Raw genomic sequence first — 22,466 nt, 5'->3', positions numbered from 1 at the left:
TATTATCTGTGCACACAGTGTATTATCTACACACATGGTCACAGTGTATTATCTGCACACAGTCACAGCGTATTATCTGCACACGGTCAACCGTATTATCTACACACACGGTCACAGCGTATTGTCTGCACACGGTCACAGCGTGTTATCTACGCACACGGTCACAGCGTATTATCTGCACACGGTCAAGCGTATTATCCACACACACGGTCACAGCGCATTGTCTGCACATGGTCACAGCGTATCATCCACCCACATAGTCACAGCATATTATCCACACACACGGTCAGCGTGTTATCTGTGCACACAGTCACACCATATTATCCACACACAGGGTCACAGTATATTATCCGTGCACACGGTCACAGCGTATTATCTGCACCCGTGGCAGTGCTCTCATGTTCTCACAGCCTGAAGCCCTCAGTCCCTTCCCAAGGGAAAGCAACCTTCCACCGTCCTGGCCTGGCTTCCTGCTCCACGTTGACCCTGTGTGAGCATTTGATTCTACAACCACTGCTGACCTCTGGCCCGGAAAAACGACCTGGAGGACCAACAACAGACGCCATAGGAGCAGTGAGAGCACAGGGGACAGACAGCCCTAAGGGGAATGGGAACGTAGTAACTGCTTTCTTCCCAGAAACGACAACTCTGGTTGTGTAGACTGTCCTTGAGTTGAGCCTCTCAGACCGGCATCAGGGTTCCTGGCCAGTCTGAGGCCACCACATGCAGCCCCGGCCCGACTTCCCGTCCTGAAGCCTCGAGGGGGTGGCCCGGTTCTCCACCCACCACCGGACACCGGCGGCCCCGCGCCGCCTGGGAGGGAGTCACCGAGTCCGTGCCCCAGGGCTCAATACCAGCGCCCGGGTCGGGCAAGAGGAGGGGCCAGGCTTGCAGGCTGAGGAAGGCAGGCTGGGGGAGGGGATGGGTGGAGGACGTCACCCGAGGAGATGTGACTCCGTGTCCTGACCCCTCAGCAGCGAAGAGCCCCACCCCCTGGTCCTGTGAGCCCAGCCGCTGGGGCCACGGTCCCCGTCAAGGTGACACTCAAGTGTGCTGCCTGGGCCACGTTCCCAGGGCGGCGGGGAGTCTGCTGCACTCGGGGGAGCCCGGGAGACCGCAGCGTGACCCCACGGGGAGAGTCAGGACCAGGTTTCTGGGGCCGGGCGACCTGTTCTAGTGTAGGCTCCCCCACCCCCACCCGCTGTCAGACCCTGGTGGCTCTTCCACGTCTGTGAAACGGGGACGCTATCACTTCAGATGGCTGTCGTGTTAACGGAGGGCGTAAAACAAAGAGCACAGCACGTCATGGTGCGGGCGCCGCTCACATGGTCACGGTGACCCCACGGCCACTGTGGGCGCTCGACCTGGCATACCCTGGGGGCCGCGCTCAAGGACACAGGAGGGAGCACAGGGATGTGGGGAGGGTCCTGGTCAAGAGCCTGAGGTTTACAGCTCTCCTGGGGTTTCGCGTTGGCTGTGACCGACTCAAAACACCAGCCTGCTGGTGTCGGACGGAGCCTCGGGACCCTGTGGTCCAACCCCTGACCCCTGACCTCTGGTTTATAGGTGGAGAGCAGAGCGGACCAGTGGCCGTGCACAGAACAGACCTGTATGCAGATGATGCATCCGTGCCCGACTTTACCCCGCCAGATCAGGCTGCCACAAGAGTGGCGTGCGGGCCTTTAGTATTTTCAGCTTTTGCACTTTTTTTTTAAGTTTATTTTGAGACAGTGCGAGTGGGGGAGGGGCAGAGAGAGAGGGAGACAGAGAATCCCAAGCAGGCTCCACACCGTCAGCACAGAGCCTGACGCGGGGCTTGAACTCACAAGCCGTGAGATCGTGACCTGAGCCGAAACCAAGAGTCAGATGCTTAACCGACCGAGCCACCCGGGCGCCCCTGGATTTTGTCCTTGAGTAAATAAGTCCCCGCACGAACACTGCCTTCCTGCCACCTCACCCTGCGTGTCCATGGTATACTGGGGAATGGCTCATGGATCACGGGGCGGGGGAAGCGGAGCCCCGGAAACCGCGCTCACAGAGGGCGGGGCGGGGGGTGGCGGGTGTCGTGCTCAGCCCTGAACTGTCGCGGGCTGTGCACACAGGTGCTCATACACATCTGCCCACTGACCTGACGGCGGGTCAAAGACAGACCACTCCCGCTCCAAAGCCCCAGGGGCCTCTCCGGCTGAAACCACCCTCAATTATGCACGGGACGAGCTTGCAGGTAACACTGGCCTCTGGGGGGCAGGGGGGCAGCGCGCAGGAGGAGGAGAGCGGAAGCTCAGGGGCTGGGCTTCTTATCTGCCGGGTGGTGGCGGAGGAGCCGTGGGGGGCCCGCGGGCACCACCTTGCTCTGTGTCCCCCACCCCCTTCTCTTTACCACCACCAGTCCTGTCACGTGGGGCTGCCTCTGTCTTGGGAGGCGGGGCCAGGTTTTAAGTTGGAACACACGGCAGGTACATGTTGAGATTAGCCATGGAAATCCTTTTGGCCAGAGGCCAACACACCGTCCCTTCCAGGACGGGCTGCCTGTGTTGCTTCCGGAATTAGAACCACCCGCCCTTCTCTTAGTTCAGCAGCACCAGACGGATGGGCTTACATCTGGGTCGTGCCGTCAGAAGGACACCCACTGGCGCACGGTGCGGCCCCGTGACCTGGGCTGGGATGTCCACACCCAGGTGGCACCCGAGAGACCAGTCACGCTCAGGCCCCGGCAGCGGGTCCCTACACAGCAGGCCGCGCCGGGCCAGGGGCTCCCGTGGTGTGACCGCACTGGGCCTGCTCACCTCTCTGCCCTCATGAGCCGTCGGCTGTCACCGCCTGGCCACCCGGGGATGAAACCACCTGAGTGAGGACGGACCCCATCTCTGGGGGCCGGCCTGTGGGACCGGGGATTTCAGACACTGGTCCCGGGGCTCTTATTCGTTGGTTCAATCTACCACCAAACGCAGTAAGACGTGTTCGTACTGGATGGAGCAGAGAATCTGGCACAGGCAGGAACACTGTCGGGTCTTTCTCCCTTCGGCTGGGACGTGTCACAATGAGGGGTCGAATCACATGATCACAGGCAAGTTAGCTGGCCTCTCTGTGCCTCAGTTTACTTAGCTATAAACGGGGGTAATGGAATCCCTACTTTACTGGGTTTGCATAAGGATTAAATGAGCTGTTATTAGAAAAATGCTGAGGAACAGAGACCAGTCCCTGACGAGCACGCTGTATTTCAGGGGAATGGGTACAACAGTCTAGAGCAGCCGTGGCGGCAAGACCTGCCCTTGTCTCTCCCTACCCTGCAGCACATGAGATACCTTAGGACCAGGAAAACGGACTCCTAAAACGTCTTCTTTTCTCCCTTTGAGTCACTGGAACACTTGGAACTTTCTCTCAAGTACATAAAAATTCCCCCGATGCGATACGGAGGTAAATGAAAAACGTAATTAACAAAATCATCTGTGTACAGTCTAGAAAATCATTGATTTTGCGTTTCTCGGCAACAAGTTATACGCTTATGTCTGAAAATAGCTGTATCTTAAGTGTTTTAAGATTCAAGGAAAAAAGTGTTGGAACCTAAAAAAAATGTTCCCCGTCAACCGATTAGCATACAAGAAAGAAGAGTTTTCCCGTCTCTCTGGAGTTATGCAGGGCGGAGGCTGTGAGGTGCCTGGGACACCTGCTCGCGCCGGAGTGAGGGCTGCTGTGCGGGAAGGAGCCCGTCCGCCTCCCTGCCGGGAGTCCTGAGGACACCGGCATCTTGGAAAAAGCCCCTAAAACCTTCCTCAAGAATAACGAGACTGAAAGGAGGGACCGGAAAGATACACTCTCATTTAACACAGGGCTGTGTCGTGCTGCTGCCCTCACCGCTTGTGGTTACAGCTCGGCGCTCTGCAGACGCGACCTCACCTCGAGGGAGGCGGGAACAGGCGCTTCGCTTCCGTCTAACGGTGAGCAGCCTGAGCGGTGGGGTGGCCCAACACCCGGAGGTGGAGAGACTCTAAGTCCCCTATTTCTTCCGAATATCACTTCACAGCATAATCTGACCTGTGGATGCAGCGTGGTGCCTTCCGCGTCACTGTTAGCGTTCAACGAAGAACAATTCACAAAGCGCTTCTGAACCTTACCTGCCTTCGGAGTCGGCATTACGAATGCCAGTTGTCATCACACAGTAGGACTTGCTTTGATTCTGGAACATTTTAAACTACTACTTCCTTAAACATTGCTCCCGGGCCTCTGTGAGACACAAAGTGGGTGCTTGTAGGATTTGCAGGATGAGTGAAGGGCCTGAAGAGACATTTTGCTAGACAGAGAAGACACACAGGTCTGCCACGTTTAAGGGCATGTGATTTGTACACAAGAGATATTTCCCTGCTTTTAATCTACCAAGGATACCGAGGAAGACTTACATGCCAACAAGTTGGACGACCCAGATGAAATGAATAAATTCCTAGAAACATATAATCCTCCAACATCGAACAAGGAGGAAACAGCAAATCTGAACAGGCCAACTACTAAGAGAACATTTCAGGCCAATATCCCTGATGAACATACATGCAAAAATCCTCAACAGAGTCTCAGCAAACTGAATTCAACTCTACAATAAAAGGATCATACACCACAAGCAAGTGGGATTTGTTGCAGCGATGCAAGGATGGTTCAACACCCACATATCAATCTGGTACATCACGTTCACAAAATGAGGAATGAAAATCCTGTGGTATCTCCACAGATGCAGAAGAAGCATCTGACACAATTAAAAAAAAATTTTTTTAACGTCTATTTTTGAGATAGAGAGAGACATAGAGTGTGAGCGGGGGAGGGTCAGAGAGAGAGGGAGACACAGAATCCGAATTGGGCTCCAGGCTCTGAGCTGTCAGCACAGAGCCCGACGCGGGGCTTGAACCCGCGAACTGCGAGATCATGACCTGAGCTGAAGTCGGCCGCCCAACCGACTGAGCCACCCTGGTGCCCTGCATCTGACACAATTTAATGTCCACTTATGATTAAAAACTCTCAACACAGTGTGTATAGAGGGAATGTACCTCAATATAATAAAGGCCATAGATGACAAAGCCACAGCTAACATACTCAACGATAAAAGATCGAAAGCATTTCCTCTAATGTGAGGGACAAGTTAAGGATGCCCACTCTTACCATTTTTATTCAACACCTTTTTTTATCCAACACTTTTTTATCCAACAATTTAGTGGAAGTCCCAGCTGCAGCAATAGGGAAAAGAAATAAATGGCATCCAAGTAATTAGGAAGTAAAACTGTCACTATTCACAGTTGATATGACACCACATATAGAAACCCCTAAAGCGCCCACCCAAAAACTATTAGACCCAATAAATGAATTCATTAAATTGGCAGGATTGAATTCATTAAGTTCAATTCATTAAAACTGGCAGGATACAAAATCAATATTCAGAAATCTGTTGCATTTTTTTTATTTTAGTTTTTTTTTTAATGTTTACTTATTTTTGAGAGAGACAGAGACAGAATGTGAGTGGGTTAGGGGCAGAGACAGAGGGAGACACAGAATCGGAAGCAGGCTCCAGGCTCCGAGCTGTTGGCACAGAGCCCGACGCGGGGCTCGAACTCACGAGCTGTGAGATCGTGACCTGAGCCGAAGTCAGACGCTCAACCGACTGAGCCACCCAGGCGCCCCTGTTGCATTTTTATATAATAATAACCAACTATCAAAAGAGCAATTAAGAAAATAATCCTGTTTACTACTGCATCAAGAAGAATAAAATATGTAGGAGTAAATATAGCCAAGGTGAATCACTTGCACTCAGAAAACTGATGAAAGACACCGAAGACGATGCAAGTATATAGAAAGATAGTCTGTGTTGCGGACTGAAAAAATACTGTCAGAATACCCGAAGAAGCCTACAGATTCAACACAATCCCCATCAAAACACCAACGGCCCTTCTCACAGAACTAGAGCTAAAATAAACGAAAATAATCCCCAAAGTTTGTATAGAAGCACAAGAGACCATGAAGAGCCAAAGCAACCTTGAGGAAGAAGAGAGGTACGGGAGTATCACGCTTCCTAGTTTCAAGACCTACTAGAAGCTACGGTAATCAAAACAGTTTGGTACCAGCACAAAGACACACACACACACACAGGTCAACGCAACAGGGAGCTGACCATAAAAGCATCGTTAATTGATCTGTGACGAAGGACACAGATACAACGGGGAAAGGAAAGTCTCTCCAATAAATGTCAGGGAAACTGGACAGCGACCTGCAAAAGAGTGAAAGTGAACCACCTTCTTACACCATCCACAAAAATGAACTCCAAATGGATTCCAGACTTAAATATAAAACCTGAAACCATAAAACTCCTAGAATAAAACATAGGCAGTAAGCTGTCGGACACTGGTTTTGGTGATATTTTTGGATCTGTCTACTCAGGCAAGGACGATAAAAAAGCAAGAACAAACAAAAAGGACTAAATCAAACTAAAATGCTTTTGACAGCAAAGGGAATCATCAACAAAATGAAAAGGCAACCCACTGAATACACGGCGTATCTGATAAGGGGTTAACATCCCAAATACACAAAGAGCTCATAAAATTCCATATAAAAAGCCCAGCCAGGCAGAGGGCCCGAAGAGACATTTTGCTAGATAGGGAAGACACACAGGCGGCCAACGGGCACACGGAAAGATGCTCAACATCACCAATCGTCACGGAAACGCAAATCCAAACCACAACGAGGTGTTACCTCACACCTGTCAGAACGGCTTGGATCAGAAAGAGAAGAACTAACAGGTGTTGGTGAGGCGGTGGGAGAAAAGGCAGCCCCGTGCACTGCCGGAGGGACCGCAAACCGTGCGGCCACCACGGAAAACAATGCGGAGGTTCTCTCAAAACTGAAAAGAGGACCACTCTACGATCCGGCAGTCTACTTCTGGGCACTTATCTGAGGAAAATGAAAACGCTAATCCAAAAAGACACATGCACCCCTATGTTCATTACAGGATTATTTACAACAGTCAAGATTTGGAAGTTAAATGTCATGGATGTCCACGGACGGACGACCGGATTAAGAAGGTGGGGTATATACACACAATGGAATATTACTCGGCCGTGAAAAGAGCGCTATGTTGCCACTTGTGACAACACCGATGAATCTAGAGGCCATTAGGCTCCGTGAGATAAGTCAGAGAAAGACAGATACGTATGACTCCGCCCACACGGGCAGCCTGAAACACAAAGCAAAACGGAAACCGACTCGGACACACAGAGAACCAACCGACGGCTGCCAGAGGGAGGGGGATGGATGAAATGAACGGGATGAAGAGGAGTCAACCTTCCGGATGCAAAGTAAGTAAGAGAGAGATGTGACGCACAGCATGGGAAGCCAGTCACTAACACTGTCATGACCTTCCACGGTGACCCGCGGTAACCAGACCTGTTGCGGTGACTGTTTCCTAACGTACGTGATATTGAACCACTGGGTTCTACACCTGGTACGAATATGGCATTGTCATGTCAGTTCTTCTTCAACAACAACAGCAAATACGAAGGAAGAAGGATTTCAGGCCCCAAGCTTTGCATCCTCTGCCCCCAACAACAACTTGGGCAAGCAAGAATACCACGGTCACGAAGAACTGGGTCCCCGCCTTCCCGCAGGAAGCGGTGACGGCGGATGTCGGGTGGGTTGGGTAGAGAGTGATGTGGCTGCTCCCGCCAAGGAAGGGGAAGGGAGGGGGTTCTCCGCCGGGTCGGGGGCGGGGGGGGGGAGTGCCAGAGCAGCCCACCCGGGCACCATCGGTACCTTGCTGCAGACGGCCTTCACTCGGTGCAGCCTGTCCAGTGACTCCTGCGGGTTCCCCAGGTACTGCTGAAGCTCCGCGTGTAAGATCCTCATCGAAAAGGGCACCATGGAGCCTGGGACGAGAGCAAAGCCAAGCTAGTTAGTTGGCAGTAAGTGAGCACGCCTTCGCGCCGAACAGGCCTGCGGGAGGGACGCCAGCACGCCTTCCTTTCTCGGTTAAGTCTGCAATGGCGTCCGTCGTAAATCGTATGCCGGTTTTCTCGGCAAAGCGCCACAAGGACCAAAGGCGAAGGCGATGTCCCTACTGTTTCCATAGCTGTGCTGTAACCATGTAGAAACCAGAGGCTGCGCCCTCCCGCGGCGAAAGCCGCCGCATCTTTTCTATCCGTTCAGGGAGGCAAGCTCAAACAGAAGGCTGCCCACAAGCCGACCCCGAAAGGAGGCCCTCCAGGCACGGGGGAGCAGGGGAGGAAAGGGAGCCAAGATGCGCCTCAGGCCCAGGTCCTGAGGACGGCGCTTAGCCTGATTCGGTGGTTTGCGTGGGTGCGTGTGCACAGCTCTGGAGGGAAAGGTCTATCTCACAGGTGCCCCGACGGGAGGCAGGGGAGCCACACGTGAAAGCTCCACCCCCAGGGCCACCCCGCAGGGGGTAATTCACGGCCACGCAGCCCTGCCCTGCCAGCGTGCTGCGGGGGAGCGAGAGTGGCGCTCTGAAGAAGGGCTCACGCACGGGAGTCGAAGGGGCTGCGTCAGGTCTTGGAAGAAGGGAATCTTTTTGTGAATGTCTCTTCTGATACGGTTTGGAATCTGACACCTGGTATATACACGGAGTACACGTAAACCGTCAAAATGATCAAAGGGCCTGTGCTGGTTATAAAGGAGACCGTGGATATGGAAGTGACGACACGGGGCGGTCACACAGTCAGAAGAGACTTTTCTGACTTTTGAACACAGACTGAAGGCGTCGGTATTTAGATCCCGAATACAGTCTGGAAGACGGTCAGAAAACAAGCTGTGTGACACCTGTAAGCGACGCAGTGTCTCTGTGCCCCAGCCTGTCCCTCGGCCTAAGCATTAATCATCAGAGAGGGTCTGCCACGGGCCATGCTAGCATGGCTTTTTGCCCGTGCTTAGTCCTCTTGGAACTGTACGACGCTCTAGGGTCTTTACCAGAGACTGAAAGAAAGATCTAAAGAGGGAAGGTGAAAATAAGGAACTCAACAGAAAATAGGTTGTATTGCAATTGTAAGTCCGGACAAAAGAAAGATGACAATTACTGAATTTTAAATGTCTGAATTTTTTTTTTTGAAAAAAATTTCTTTCTTGATGACACTAAATAATTCCTATGTCTAAAAATGATGGATGACTGAGTTTACATTCTGGAATGAGTTGTTCTTGGCTTCCTAGAAAGAAAGATGTCTTGACCATCAGCATCACTAAACTTGGGACTGCGCTGACACGGGAAGTGATACACCCTTTCATATCACGTAAAGAACAGGTGACAATCGCTCCTGTGTGGGTCAGAATTCACCTGCAAAGAAAGAAGATCTCTGGAACTCTTCAAGCTCTGTCAGATCAACACAGAAACAAACATTCTACTGCAAGTTCCCAGACCCACTTTAGAAACGAGCTGAATATATGAACAGGTGGCAGGGAGCTATCTGCTCTGCACCCTGGCAAATGCCCACGTACCCGACGAAGTTTCTGCATTTAAAACTACATGCAAACACATGTGGGACTTAAGTGAAAATGAACATGCAACTTATCAAAGTTTGTGAGATTCAGGAAAAGCAGTGCTAAGAGGGAATTTTATAGCATTAGACATATATTTGAAAAGAGACAAGATCTTAAAATCAATCATTTAAACTTCCATCTCAGAACACTACAGAAAGGCAGGGCGTGTAGAAGAGAAAGGGGAGAAATAAAAATTAAAGCAGAAATCAATGACACTGAAAACAGGAAACCAACAGAGCTGTTTTTTTGACACAATGAGTAAAATTTATAAATGTCTAGCCAGGCTAACAAAGAAATAGAGGAGAAGACATGAACTCTAATATTAAAAATAAAAGGGAGGGAGGGCACCTGGGTGGCTCAGTCGGTTGAGTGTCTGACTTCGGCTCAGGTCACGACCTCGCAGTCATGGGGAGTTCGAGCCCCGAGTTGGGCTCTGTGCTGACAGCTCGGAGCCTGGAGCTGCTTCGGATTCTGTGTCTCCCTCTCTCTCTGCCCCTCCCCTGCTCACGCTCTGTGTCTCTCTGTCTCTCAATAATAAATGTTAAAAAAAAAAAAAAGAAATGAAAGGGAGGGACACATCACTACTCACCACACAGACACTAAAAGGATAATAAAGGAATATTAAGGACAACTATGTCCACAAATTTCATAACTTAGATGACATGGACCAATTCCTTGAAAGACACTGTTTATTAAAAATCACCCAACAGACACTGATGGTGAGCATCTTGTCATCTGTCTGTCATCCTTCTGGATGTTTCTTTGGAAAAGTGCCTATTCATGTCTTCTGCCCATTTCTTCACTGGATTAGTTGTTTTCTGGGTGTTGAGTTTCGGGTGTACTTAATGATGAGAAACTAGACGTTTTCCCTGTAAGATCATGAATAAGGCAAGGATGTCCTCTTTTTACTCCTATTGTACGTCATACTAGAAGTCCCTAATTAATGCAATAAGACAAAAAAAAAAAAAAAAGGAAAAGATGTACAGATTAGAAAGGAAGAAATAAAACCCTCTATGCAGATGATAAAATCGTCTATGCAGAAAATCCCAAAAGACTGACACGAAAATGCAACAGAACCAAACAAAAAGCCCTCCCAAACATAAGCAACTAAAGGGGACAGGATACGAGGATAATACATGAGTCAGTCGGTCCGACTTACCATACCAGCGATGAACTGAAATTCGAAATTACAAACATATTACCCTTGACGTTAGCACCGACACAAATGAAACAGTAAGAGGTGAACCTGACAGAATAGCTACAACTGTGCGAGGAAAACTCGGAAGTCTCTGCTGAAAGAAGTCAAAGGTGACGTGAACGAACGGAACGACGCTCCATGTTGACAGACAGGAGGACGTAACATCGCCAGGGTGTCCGTTCCTCGCAGCTCCCCCAGCAGATTCAGTGCAACCGCAGTCAAAACCCCCAGGTTACTTTGTGGACGTAAACCTGCCGGCGACGGTCTGCTTTAGGTGGAGACGCAAAGACCGTAAAAACCCAACACAGTATTGAAGACATGGGCAACGCTGGAGAAAGGACACCCCAAACTTTAAGACTTGCTATTAAGCTACTGTGACCCCAGCAAAGGAAGAGAACGAGCGCCTCAATGGATGGGAACAGAGAGCCCAGAAACAGGCCTCCTAAACCCAGCCAGCTGGTCTTCAGCGAAGGAGGAAAGGGAAGTCAATGGAGGGAGGACAGTCCCTTTGACAAATGGTGCTGGGACGACCAGACATCTACGTGGGGGATCGATCGAAACACAGACCTTCATCCTTCACGAGACTTAACCCAAAGTGGGTAAGAGACCTAAATGTAAAATGCAAAACTATGAAACTTCTAGAACAGAACATATGAGAAAATCTAAGTGACCTGGGTTCGGTGATAACTTTTTAGATACAAAAACACGATCTGTGAAAGAAAAAAAATTGGGACTCATTAAAATTAAGAACTGCCCTGTAAAAGACCATGTCAAGAGAATGAGAAGTGACAGAAAATCCTGGCAAAATGCACATCTCATGAAGAAAGGGGTTGTATCCAACATATACAAATAACTCTTAAAAATCAACAAGAAAACTCAATTAATAAATGGACAACGGACCTGAACAGGTGCCTCAACGAAGGTATACAGATGGCAAATAAGATGAGAAATGCTCCCCGTCACACATCTGTCATTAGGGACCTGCAAACTGCAAACCAAAACGGCAGTGAAGCACCAGCAGACACCCACTGGAACAGGGAGCCCGGCAAGATGCCACCACCACACGCTGGCGGAGATGAGGAGCACCAGGAAATGGCGTTGATCGCCGGGGAAAGCGCAAGATGGTGCTCTGCTCGGGAAGACGGCCTGGCAGGCACAGCGGAACCAAACCCGGGCTTACCGTAGGAGCCAGCAACAGTGCTCCAGGCGCTTAGCCAAGTAACTGCAGAATCCGCGTCTGCACAAAATCCTGCACGAGAACGTCGACGGCAACCTTGTTCGTAACTGCCCCAAACCAGAAGCAGCCGAGACGTCTTTTGATACAGGTACACGCAGCCAATTGAGTATTTTTCAGTAATAAAAAGATACGTGCTAGCAAACCACAAGAAGCCCTGGAGGAATCTTAAAGGCACACCGCCATGTAAGAGAAACCCGTCTGAAGAGGCTACGTATTGTATGGTCCCAACAATAAGACAATCTGGAAGAGGCAAAACTGAAGAGGCAAACAGATCAGTGGTTTCCAGGGGCCGGGGGGAGGGGAAGGACAAGCAGGCAGGACACAGAGGACGTTGAGGGCAGTGAAACTATCCTGCAGGGTACGATAATAGTGGGTACGCATCACTGCCCACTTGTCCGGACTCACGGAACATACAACACTGGGAGTGAACTCTAAACTAATGGATTTTAATCACAATGAACCAATCAGTATAGGTTCATCTATTGTAACAAATTTAGCACAGGAACGCAAGATGTTTACAGATGTTAATAATAATAATATATTAATAAAGTCGTACGCAGAGGAGAGGGCATATGGAACTCTCTGCAATGCTAAACTTTACCATGAACCTTAAAGAATCTGAAAAAGTAAAGATTATTTACTGAAAAAAGAGAAGACATGCCCAACCGCACACAGAATTTACTGGACAAGACAGTATCCCCAAATCACTGAAGGAAAATGTAATTTTCAGTAAGCACTGTCGGGATATGTGAATGGCCACATGAATAAAAATAAAATTAGATCCATTCTTTAAAGAAAAAGGGTTTGGGATCTCAAATTAGAAATAATAATAATAATAAAAAAAACCCACAGGGGCGCCTGGGTGGCTCAGTCAGTTGAGCATCTGACTCTTGATTTCAGCTCAGGACATGATCTCATGGTTTGTGAGATCGAGCCCTGCGTTGGGCTCTGTGCTCTACAGTATGGAGCCTGCTTGGGATTCTCTCTCCCGCTGCCCCTCCCCTGCTCTTTTGCGTGTGCTCTCTCTCTCTTCCCCCCGAATAAATAAACATTAAAAAAAAAGTATTTTTTCCTTAGGAATACTAAACATCGTAGCCAGTTATAGTCGAAAGAGGAATATTAATACTTTATTCAAGGTACATTTAACGGGTGAACAGGCTTTTATGGGCTGACCTAAGAACCTAAGTAGATATGGATTTAATTCTATGGAAAATACTTTCCAAGTACCAACTACTTTGTACGCGGACTTTGCAATGCCAGTGGTCACGCACGCAGTTTTATAGTGAAACCACAGCAAAGTGGTCTGTAGTTTGAAAATGTAATTTTTCTGTATATCAGGAGTAGCTTCGAAGTTCACAGCTTTGAACGAAACATTCATTTTTTAGCTGAAAGAGATAAAGAACAGATCAAAGTTATTTTACTTAACTGCATAAAAACAGGCAAGCAGGAAGAAGAATGTGCAGATGTCGGAGAACAAGGATACACCCAGGAGGGCTCAAAGCTCACAGCAAACCCTACGGGAAACACATGATACCTGGCCCCTCAGAGGGGTCCCTCCACCCCGCAGCGTCAGCCCCGGGGCCCCGGTAGAGCGCAGTCTCGGCCCCACCCCGGGACCCCCAGACCTAGGTCAGAGCGTCCACCTGACGGGGTCCCAGGGGTCTGGGTGCACAGGTAAGCTGGAGAAGCCCTACTCTGAACCACAGCCTCGCTGACGTGACACCCAAGTGTGTCGACCCAAAGGCGACTGTGAAGCCATGATCTGGGTTTGCACAAACGTGCCACGGGACCATGTCCTAGCTCACAGGGCCAGATGAAAGCCTGCAGTCGGCATCTCGTACAACTGTCCTCAGACGTCGCACAGCCGACGCCTCCTCCTTAGGTCCGTGTTGTTTCCCTTCCGCGTGCCGAGACGACAGGGCCCAGGGGCCGGGGAAGCGCAGAGACCGTGCGTGTGTCCGTCCTGCGCGGAGCGGGCCCCTGCACAGGTGACCGTGGGCACCGCTCCCCCCACGGCTGCTTCTCAGGAGGGAAAACACAAAATCTACTCTGTTCTTCCTTGAATGTGGGGACATGAATAAGGTCCAGAACTAATGCTCGTGGAACAAAAATTCTCCTAGAACTAAATTTTAACACGTTTTTAAAAAATTTTAGCACGTATCTTAGAAATACTGACGCGTCCTCCCTCACCCTGGTGTAACAGAGGGAACAGGTCCACGGAACTCCTGGCTTCCTCGCTGCCACCAGGCCATCCGCCCTTCTGTTCACGGGTCCTCCCTTCCAGACAGGAAACAGAACCTACAACAACGCGCTCGGGGTTCTGCGGCAGGAGAGCTACTGCGTCCCCTCGCGCTGGCCGTGCTGCCCCCTCGCATCAGCTCCCTCTGCGCACGGGGTCTGTGGACACCCCTGTCCCCGCTCGTCCGCACCCGCCCCGCCAACCCCGAGCCCTTGCAGCACGCCGCGCCAGGTGCCAGTGGGGAGCCCGGGCGGCGCGGACGCAGGACAGACGTCAGCGGCAGGTGACGACAAGCACGGCTCTGTGACTGAATCCGGGAGCTGAGGACAGAAAGTGGGCGGGCGAGAGTGAGCCCGAGTGTGGCTCCCCTAAGCTCTGTCCCTACGTGTGACCTTCTGAGAGGCACCTGGAGCTAGGGCCGCACAGGGAGACAGAGTTCCTCGTCTTCTCTCCCGGTACCACCGAGAAGGTCTTGAACAGCTTTAGAAAATGAAAGGAAGGCACACACCTCCCAGCCTCAGGGGAAAGAGAAAAATGAAACAAATCAGGAAGAAAACAATGCCCCTTCCTAGAAAAAGAACACACTGTTCGTAGAGACAAAACACGAAAAAGCACCAGGTGGAGAGACGCCGTGGATCGGTTCCAGCTTGAACAGGCTGACATAAGTCAGCACCGTCTGCTCTGCAGGCCGGGCCCGGGCCTGGACCTACAACATGACCACTGTCCCCGGGCAAGCCACTCCCCCCTTTCGCACAGCACAGACAGAAGCTGCTATCCTCACAATGATGAGGACTTGGTTTTGCTTGTTTCGAAGACACACAGGTAGAAGCACCTTTACGCCAATTCTCTGGGTCTGCACAAACCCGGCCTCCCTGCGTCTGACGCTGCGACTCCGGGATACCCTCTGGGCCAGGCGGCGCTGGCTGAGCAGGAGGACGATGACGTATGCATGCCTTCCACGTGAGCCCGGAGGCCTCTCTCCTGCAGGGACAGTGAGCCCCGAAATGAAGGGCTGGTCAAAATCTGCAAGGACCAACACTTCCCAGAGGATGTGCTTTTTCCGGAAGATTCCCACCCACGCACAGCCACGACCTGCCCAGATCTAGGTTGGCAGCAGTGTTCCCATCAATCATTCAGGAAACACGAAATGCAAACGGTCCTCCGACACGGATGCCTACAGCCTCTGCAGGGCAGTGAGCCCACGTGGCTGACTCGGGGAGCCAGGGAGAAGGGCGCCAGAGAGAAGCGGGCCTCCGTGCTGGGCAGCGACAAAGGACACCGACCACAGGAGGCACAGGAGCTTCTCTGGGGAGGGATGTGCCCCTCGCTTCAGGAGGCAGCAGCCTTGCCATGCAGACGGCCTGGACCTCCGCTGCTCACCTGCTGCGTGTGCTGGGTGGATGGCGTCCTCCTGGGGTCTTTTCTGTCACCTGCACACCAGGGGGCCTGAGACGGCCACGCTGCTGTGAGGCCCAGGTGTGCAGCTGTCCCGCAGAGAGCACCTAACGGGACCGCGTGGGCCCTCTGTCCTGCGTTAACAGCACACACTCAAAGGGCCTCTGCCCAGGGACTTCTGTGTCACGTCCAGGTCACATAGGACCTCCCGCAGGGGTCACTGCTCTGCACGTGATTCCCCCCACACCTCGCCCTGCTTTGCTTGTTTCCTGTCTGCCTTGATTCCCCTACAGAACGCCGAGGAGCTGCTGTCATTGATGGCTCTCCTTCCGCTGCTCAGTTATTGGGACACAGGTCACTGGATGTCTATGTCTCAGAGAGAACACAGTGCCCTTCACCTTCGCCATAAAATGACCCTCAATCTTCAACGTCCATGCTGCTTTTTAAGTACAACGAGCCCAGAACCATACTGAGCAAGTCCTGAAGCACCCTAGAGGATTTATTAGCTGAGGGCGAAATTCACTGCTGCCCCAGTGCTGCGTGGCATGGGCGGACACTGTGGACTGGACCACACCGCGCCCACGTGAGCCTAAAGTGGCCGTGCCTGATCCACGCGGGACCGACCATAACCAGTATCTGGTAACCACGGCATTTCTCGTGGGAGACGGGTTCAGACGAGGCCTTCCACGGGTGTTCTAATGACAGGAACGGAACCCAGATGGAACGCTTACTTCCATGTCTATAATGATTTGTTCTGAGAAAAGACTGGAAATGCACTTCGAGTGATAAATGCCCCCAAGTTCTGACGTAGCATAAACTGGAAGTCTAACCTAAGCAGAGGAGGTGAATTGATTTTGTCATGGAAAAAAAAAAAATAGGACATTTGAAACAGGATTAACAATTAATCCTGAGCCATCATGTATAGTTATGTGTTAAAAATTTTTTTCCAATTTTATTTACTTATTAAAAAATGTTTTTGTTGAATGTTTATTTTTGAGAGAGAGACAGAGCACGAGCAGGGGAGGGGCAGGGAGAGAGGGAGACATAATCGGAAGCAGGCTCCAGGCTCAGAGCGGTTGGTCAGCACAGAGCTCGACATGGGGCGCGAACTCACAGACCGTGAGATCATGACCTGAGCCGAAGTCGGATGTTCAACCGACTGAGCCTCCCAGGCACTCCAAAAAGTTTCCAAATTTAGACCTGTGACCAGAAACTCAAACTTCAGGGTTCTGGAGGGAGGGCAGGAGAGGACAGAAGACCCCGGCAGTTTTACCGTCACTCCCAGAGGACTGGGTAGGTGACGGAAGGGTACAGACATGAAGCACGCGGTTCAAGTGTCTGCCCCATCAGTGTTGGTCTGACTTGGTCGTCCGTAAGGATCACGTCCTGAAATACGATTTCATACGGTATCTTCACAATGAACTCTAATAACTTGGACGCACAGACCCGAACTCAGCATCGGAGGAGGCACTGCCTTTCCGAAACATCACACTGAGGGTCATCAAACAGACTTATTTCCCATTGTTTGGCTTCAAAGTAAGTTCTCCTCCAGCTACAGAGGAAGTCAAGCGAACTCTTTCATGCCCGAGAAGTACTTTGAAAACCCAAAGTGCTGTGTGTTTGACCATCTTTCTTTCGAACAAGAGAGAGAATTCCAAGCAGCAGATTATAAAAAACGGTGGTGGGATTCTGGAAAATCTTACTGTCCCGCAACAGGCCGAATCGTAATGACTGGATACACCACCTACGTCAGAAGCGCGCCCGGGTCATCGTTTCTGAAGACAGAAACGCAAAGAAGACGTACAACACGGAGTGAACCGTCGTCGATAATCACGTATCGGTACCAGCACCATCAACAGTGACAAACGTGCCACGCCAAAGATGCTAACCCAGAGACACAACGAATGATCTAGTTACATCATCCACGGATGCAATCCCTGTCTACGAGTCTCACCGACACAAACCCTTCAGAGAGGAAAGCGGTCTGTTCTAGTGTTAAAAATGACAAAATGAAAACAACTTGATTAAAAGCAAATTAGAGAGGAGGCGATCACAGGCATGTGAGGAAGGATTCTCACAAGTGAAACAGGGTGTTGTGCTTGGGAAGGTATTTTGAAGCCCTGACACCAAGCATGAATTCCACAGCTGTCAACGTTAAAGACAGACAAAAACAAAAACTTTCTTCATTGTGGGTAAAGGCTGGTGCCTGTGACCCCCCCTGCCATTTCCCCTTGTCACCTCCACCTCAAAAGCTGGGGTGGCAGTGGGCTCCCCAGGGTGTGCAGGGAGGTCCCGGGGGGTCTGCCTACAGGGTCCAAGGTGGCACGGCTGGGGACCACGGGGGAACCGCTCGCCAAGCCTACTGCTCTTCCGTCTTGTCCGTGTTACAGAAAGCTAAGGGGCTCGGGGTACATCTGGGGCCCGTGGGGGCCCGGGGGCGCTCTGCACGGCCGTCTCGGCTTTCCGCAGCTCCAGGCAGAGGCAGGTCAGCCGCCACAGAGGGTAGACCCTCTGCCTACCTCCTGCTCATAGGTCCTCCCGGTAAAGCCGCCTCCAGGCCCACAGGGCTTCACGGCAACAGCGCACTGGGGCTCAGCGAGGACCGCATTTCAGAAAGCTGTATGGTAGGGGTCTTTGCCCGTTTCAGCCTGATGGCACAGTTCCAACGACACAGACGTAACTGCTCTGGGCTTGTTACTTTTTTAAAAACACTTTTTTAATGTTTACTTATTCTTAAGAGAGAGAGAGAGAGAGACAGAGTGTGAGCGGGGGAGGGTCAGAGAGAGAGGGAGACCCAGAATCCGAAGAGGCTCCAGGCTCCGAGCTGTCGGCACAGAGCCCGACACGAGGCTCGAACTCACAAGCTGCGAGACCGTGACCTGAGCTGAAGTCGGTCACTCACTCAATGGACTGAGCTCCCCGGTCAGCCTGCAATGACGGCATCCTGAGCAGTTTAAAGAGGACCCTACCGGACACAACTAGAACTCACAGCTAGGGGACTTCTGTTTCAAACACTTACCTTTCTTTTTCTCTGTCCTGGGCACAGAGGTCACATGGTGTCACCATGGAGCTCAATTTTCCTTCTTGCCTTGACATCCTCTACTCTCACCACCAGCACTGTCTGAGTTTCCTGCACCTGGTGACAAGTACGGGGAGAGCTCGGTGGCCGGGTGTGACCCTACTGTCTCAAGTCTGCTCATAATCCCCCGTTTTGCTGCTAAACACGGAGTCTGAGCTCTGAGCGGCCGCTTCTCGCCCAGCTGTCAGAAGTCTGAGCAAGAGCCTGATGAAGCAGCTCCTCCCCCATCCTCTGGGCCCCGAGGGACAGGGACAGGCGTAGGGCATCAGAAGGGAGGCAGCAGTAAAGTGCGGTGGAGGGCAGCAGGGCGGGGGTGGGGGGACGGGGTCCAGCCTGGGGCTGCTCGCCGATGTTCGTTCTTTCCAGCAAGCGGGAGAATTCAAACAACCTGTTAAAAGACAGTGCTGAGTTTCTGAAACACACACACTGTGCCCTCGAGACAGGCGGAAACTACGAAATTGCTCGAGATGTGGGAGAAATGTACAAAGCCGCCGTTACTGTTCCTTTCTTGGGTGAAAATTGAAAAAACAAAACACAGCACTTCATGATTTTTACTCATGATTCATTACATATCTCGCAATGAATATTCTGAGTGGGTAAAAATTATGCCCAATATTTAAATAAAATATATTAAGGCTCATTCATAAAAGTTACTTATTTGCATTGTTATAGCCTCCTCTGTAAAGCACATCTTAATGACTTGCTTTGCTTATATACTGCAAGCTAAAACGAATGCATGAATCAAAACTTACATTTATGCTGGTTACACCACAAAACGAGAAGAAAAATTAGTAAGCATTCAGCATAGCGTTGTGGATGAATGTTAACACGCTTTAGCTGAAATGTACGTATGATTTATGTCTACTTCATAACTTAAATTAGCTGCTTAATGATGCATGGCTACTATCCTCTCTTTATCCGTGTCCCCATGCAGTTTAATTTCAGGCGGGATCAGAAGCAGGCTCTCTTGTCTGCACATCTTTGGGAAAGTATGTCCTCAAAACTGAGGCTGAGGGTGACAGGGACTCCACACCTGGCCCTGAAATCTCACTCCTCATTATGCAGATAGCTCGGACCAGCTCCACCTACGTCTCTCTTCAGAGACGGTGAAGAGGGGCGGAGTCTCCAGGACTCCAGGACGGTGTCACAGAAGAGGGCACACGGGCGGGGGCCGAGCATTCAGAGGAAAGGCTGGACGTAGTGAGGGGCTGAAGGCTGTCACCGGCCAGCACAGGAAATACCTGCCTTCTCGTCTCTTACGCATTCTTCAACACCCGTGGTAAGTCCAGAAGCGGCTGATGTACGAACAGTCCTTCTGAATCTACAATTCTGGACCTCAAGGGGAACAGAAATCGAAGCATTTGTGAAGCTGTGTGCTTTGGGGTAGCTGGTAGTTCAGAGCCACTGGGAGACGGGCCTGTGAGCTCAGAGCTGAGTTTTGTCAGCTGAGGACGAGACACCCATCAACGCCAGCTGCCAACCCCCTGGGCTGGCCGAGGGTGCAGCCTTCTGGCCCATGGCAGGACCACGCAGCAGGGGTAGGGCTGTGGCCAGGCGGGTGGGGAGAAATACTGTTTACGCTAAAGGGAACACAGCTGTTCCTCGTGACAAGTGTGAGAATACCCTATCTTCTCTTGATTTACTGGGCAGAAATATCCCCAAACATCCCCCCTGGATACTGCCCCGAACCTCTCTGTTGGGCACCTTTCCATCAGAGTGGTTAAGAAGCGGCCACAGATGGGGCACCTGAGTGGCTCAGTTGGGTGAGCGTCGGATTTCAGCTCAGGTCATGATCTCGGCGGTCAGTGGGTTCGAGACCCACATCGGGCTCTGTACTGACAGCTCGGAACCTGGAGCTTGTTTCGGATTCTGTGTCTCCTCCTCTCTCTGCTCCTCCACTGCTTGCATTGTCTCTCTCTGTCGCTCAGTAATAAATAAACATTAAAAAAAAAAAATTAAAAAAAAAAGAAATGGCCACAGAGACTCACTCCTTTCTAGGGTGGAAGCTTGCTTATCACCTTCCAGGGAAGGGAGGGACCTCAAATGGCTGGAAAGTGTAGACGAGAAAGGACACGATTAATTTACAAGCCAGAGAAGTGTGCCCTGAGCTACCAGAGAAGGCTGCACCCTCCAAAGGGCGTGGTCTGAATTTCCAGAATTTCCAGCGCACGAGGGGGGATGCGGGGCTCACCCACAGCTGGACTGCGCCAACCAGCCACTGGGGCTTCCGGAGCTGGAGCGTGGGGAGAGAGTCAGGGAGGGTCCGGCCGGGACCTAAGGCAGACGTGAGCCGCGAGCAGTGGCAGGACCGACGGGGAGCCCGGCACCCCCTGTCCCACCTCCTCTGCCTGTGATAACACCAGGCGGCTGGGGCGTCCTCGAGAAGGCTCCACTCACGGCGGCTCCTGGCTCTCGTCTGTGCCCCGCCAGACCCGACGGGCCATCGGCTGGGAAGAAGTTCAGGACGGGGCCCTGCTGTCCCCTTCCTGACCCCGAGTCTACGCAACTCCCCACCCTGTGGGGAGTAAACACGATGAAGGAGAAAGCCCCGAGAACGCAAAAGGCTTGCTCCTTCTGTCCCTTCCACAGAAACAGTGTTTCTGTTTTAAGGAAAAACAACACAGACAGAAGCTGAGAAATGTGTTTTTCCTTCTAGTCTCAGTTCATCTATTTACCTACCTCTAATATTAACCAAGTAAGAAGTTGACTTAATTTTTTGAAAACTCTATGGCACCCCTATCTTTGTTATTCGTCGGGCCTTTGTCCTCCCTTGTCCGGTTACGATTTTATATTTCCTACCTCCAATCAGGCTCTGGGTTCCCTGAGAACCAGAACTTTTCTTTGCCATTCCTGTTACATCCCGCAAGTGCTGACCAGGTGATCTTTCGAAAGGTGGCGGTAAGATATGGTATCTACTGACGAATTAAGAACAGAATACAAAAAATAGCCAAAACGCAGTAATTACTGGGCAGAAGCCCCCGCTCTGAGCAGCCTACATAAATGGCTTTGCCCGATCTTCGCGACGCTCTACAATCACCGCTGCTGTCCTGGAAAGGGTGCTGGGACAGAGGTACTGCAGGAAGTGCAGGGCAGGACCTACAGGAAGTCTGACTGCAGAGCCCTGCCCTCAGTAACTACGTCTGCGGCCTCTTGCAAATCCTCCCGAAGCTGGTTTACATTTCACAGGAACATCTGCGGGGTTTCAACACGTCTCTGAGGCTCTCTGCCCAGAAGCATTCACTCCACCTGAGCTGCTCATGCCCCGGAAGCTTCTCTGTCACCTGCGCTCTCCCTCCTGCAATCCCTACTTCCTGCCTCCTGACAGCTGCTCCGTGCTGCAGCCCAGGTTTTCCAGATGATGGCGGGGCTCCCTGGAGCTCCCTGGGGACTGCAACCAGACTTTTAAGTAAATTAAATCAGGACAGAACTAGGAGAAAATGGCACAGAGTAAGTACTGTTGCAAGGGGGTTTTGTTTTGTTTCTACGCGTATGTTTGCAGTAAGTCACGATGTACGACTATCTTTTACTCCGGAGCACAGTCAGAAAGTCTGAAAAAACCCACCACCGGTGCTTACACCCAATCTCACTGCTGTCCTGTAGCAGGTGCCTCAGATGGCTGCGCCGGCCGCTATGTCCACGGAAGTGCATTTAGAAAACCCAGCGAGGTCATTCGGTAAGTCAGGGCTCGCTGCTGGGTTACTTACTTGAGGTTTCCAGCCTGGATACGGAAGGAAAAGGGAGGATACTTCCGTGCAAAGCAAAGCAAAGCAAAGCAAAGCAAAGCAAAGCAAAGCAAAGCAAA

At 51.2% G+C, this 22,466-nt stretch overlaps 1 protein-coding gene across 1 annotated transcript in view; it reads right to left on the bottom strand.

The window, feature by feature from the left end:
• TRAPPC12 (trafficking protein particle complex subunit 12) overlaps positions 1 to 22,466 on the bottom strand; it is an 82,371-nt gene that overhangs the window by 27,091 nt on the left and 32,814 nt on the right. The window contains exon 6 of the mRNA XM_040495961.1: positions 7,783 to 7,895. Coding sequence (XP_040351895.1) covers positions 7,783 to 7,895 — 113 coding nt within the window. The remainder of the gene's footprint in view (positions 1 to 7,782; positions 7,896 to 22,466) is intronic.

Source organism: Herpailurus yagouaroundi, unplaced genomic scaffold, assembly GCF_014898765.1.
Source record: "Herpailurus yagouaroundi ecotype Mexico unplaced genomic scaffold, PumYag 188, whole genome shotgun sequence".
NCBI classification, from domain to species: Eukaryota; Metazoa; Chordata; class Mammalia; order Carnivora; family Felidae; genus Herpailurus; species Herpailurus yagouaroundi.
Note: the sequence above shows the minus strand (reverse complement) of the source record. Positions and strands in the feature narration are given on the sequence as shown.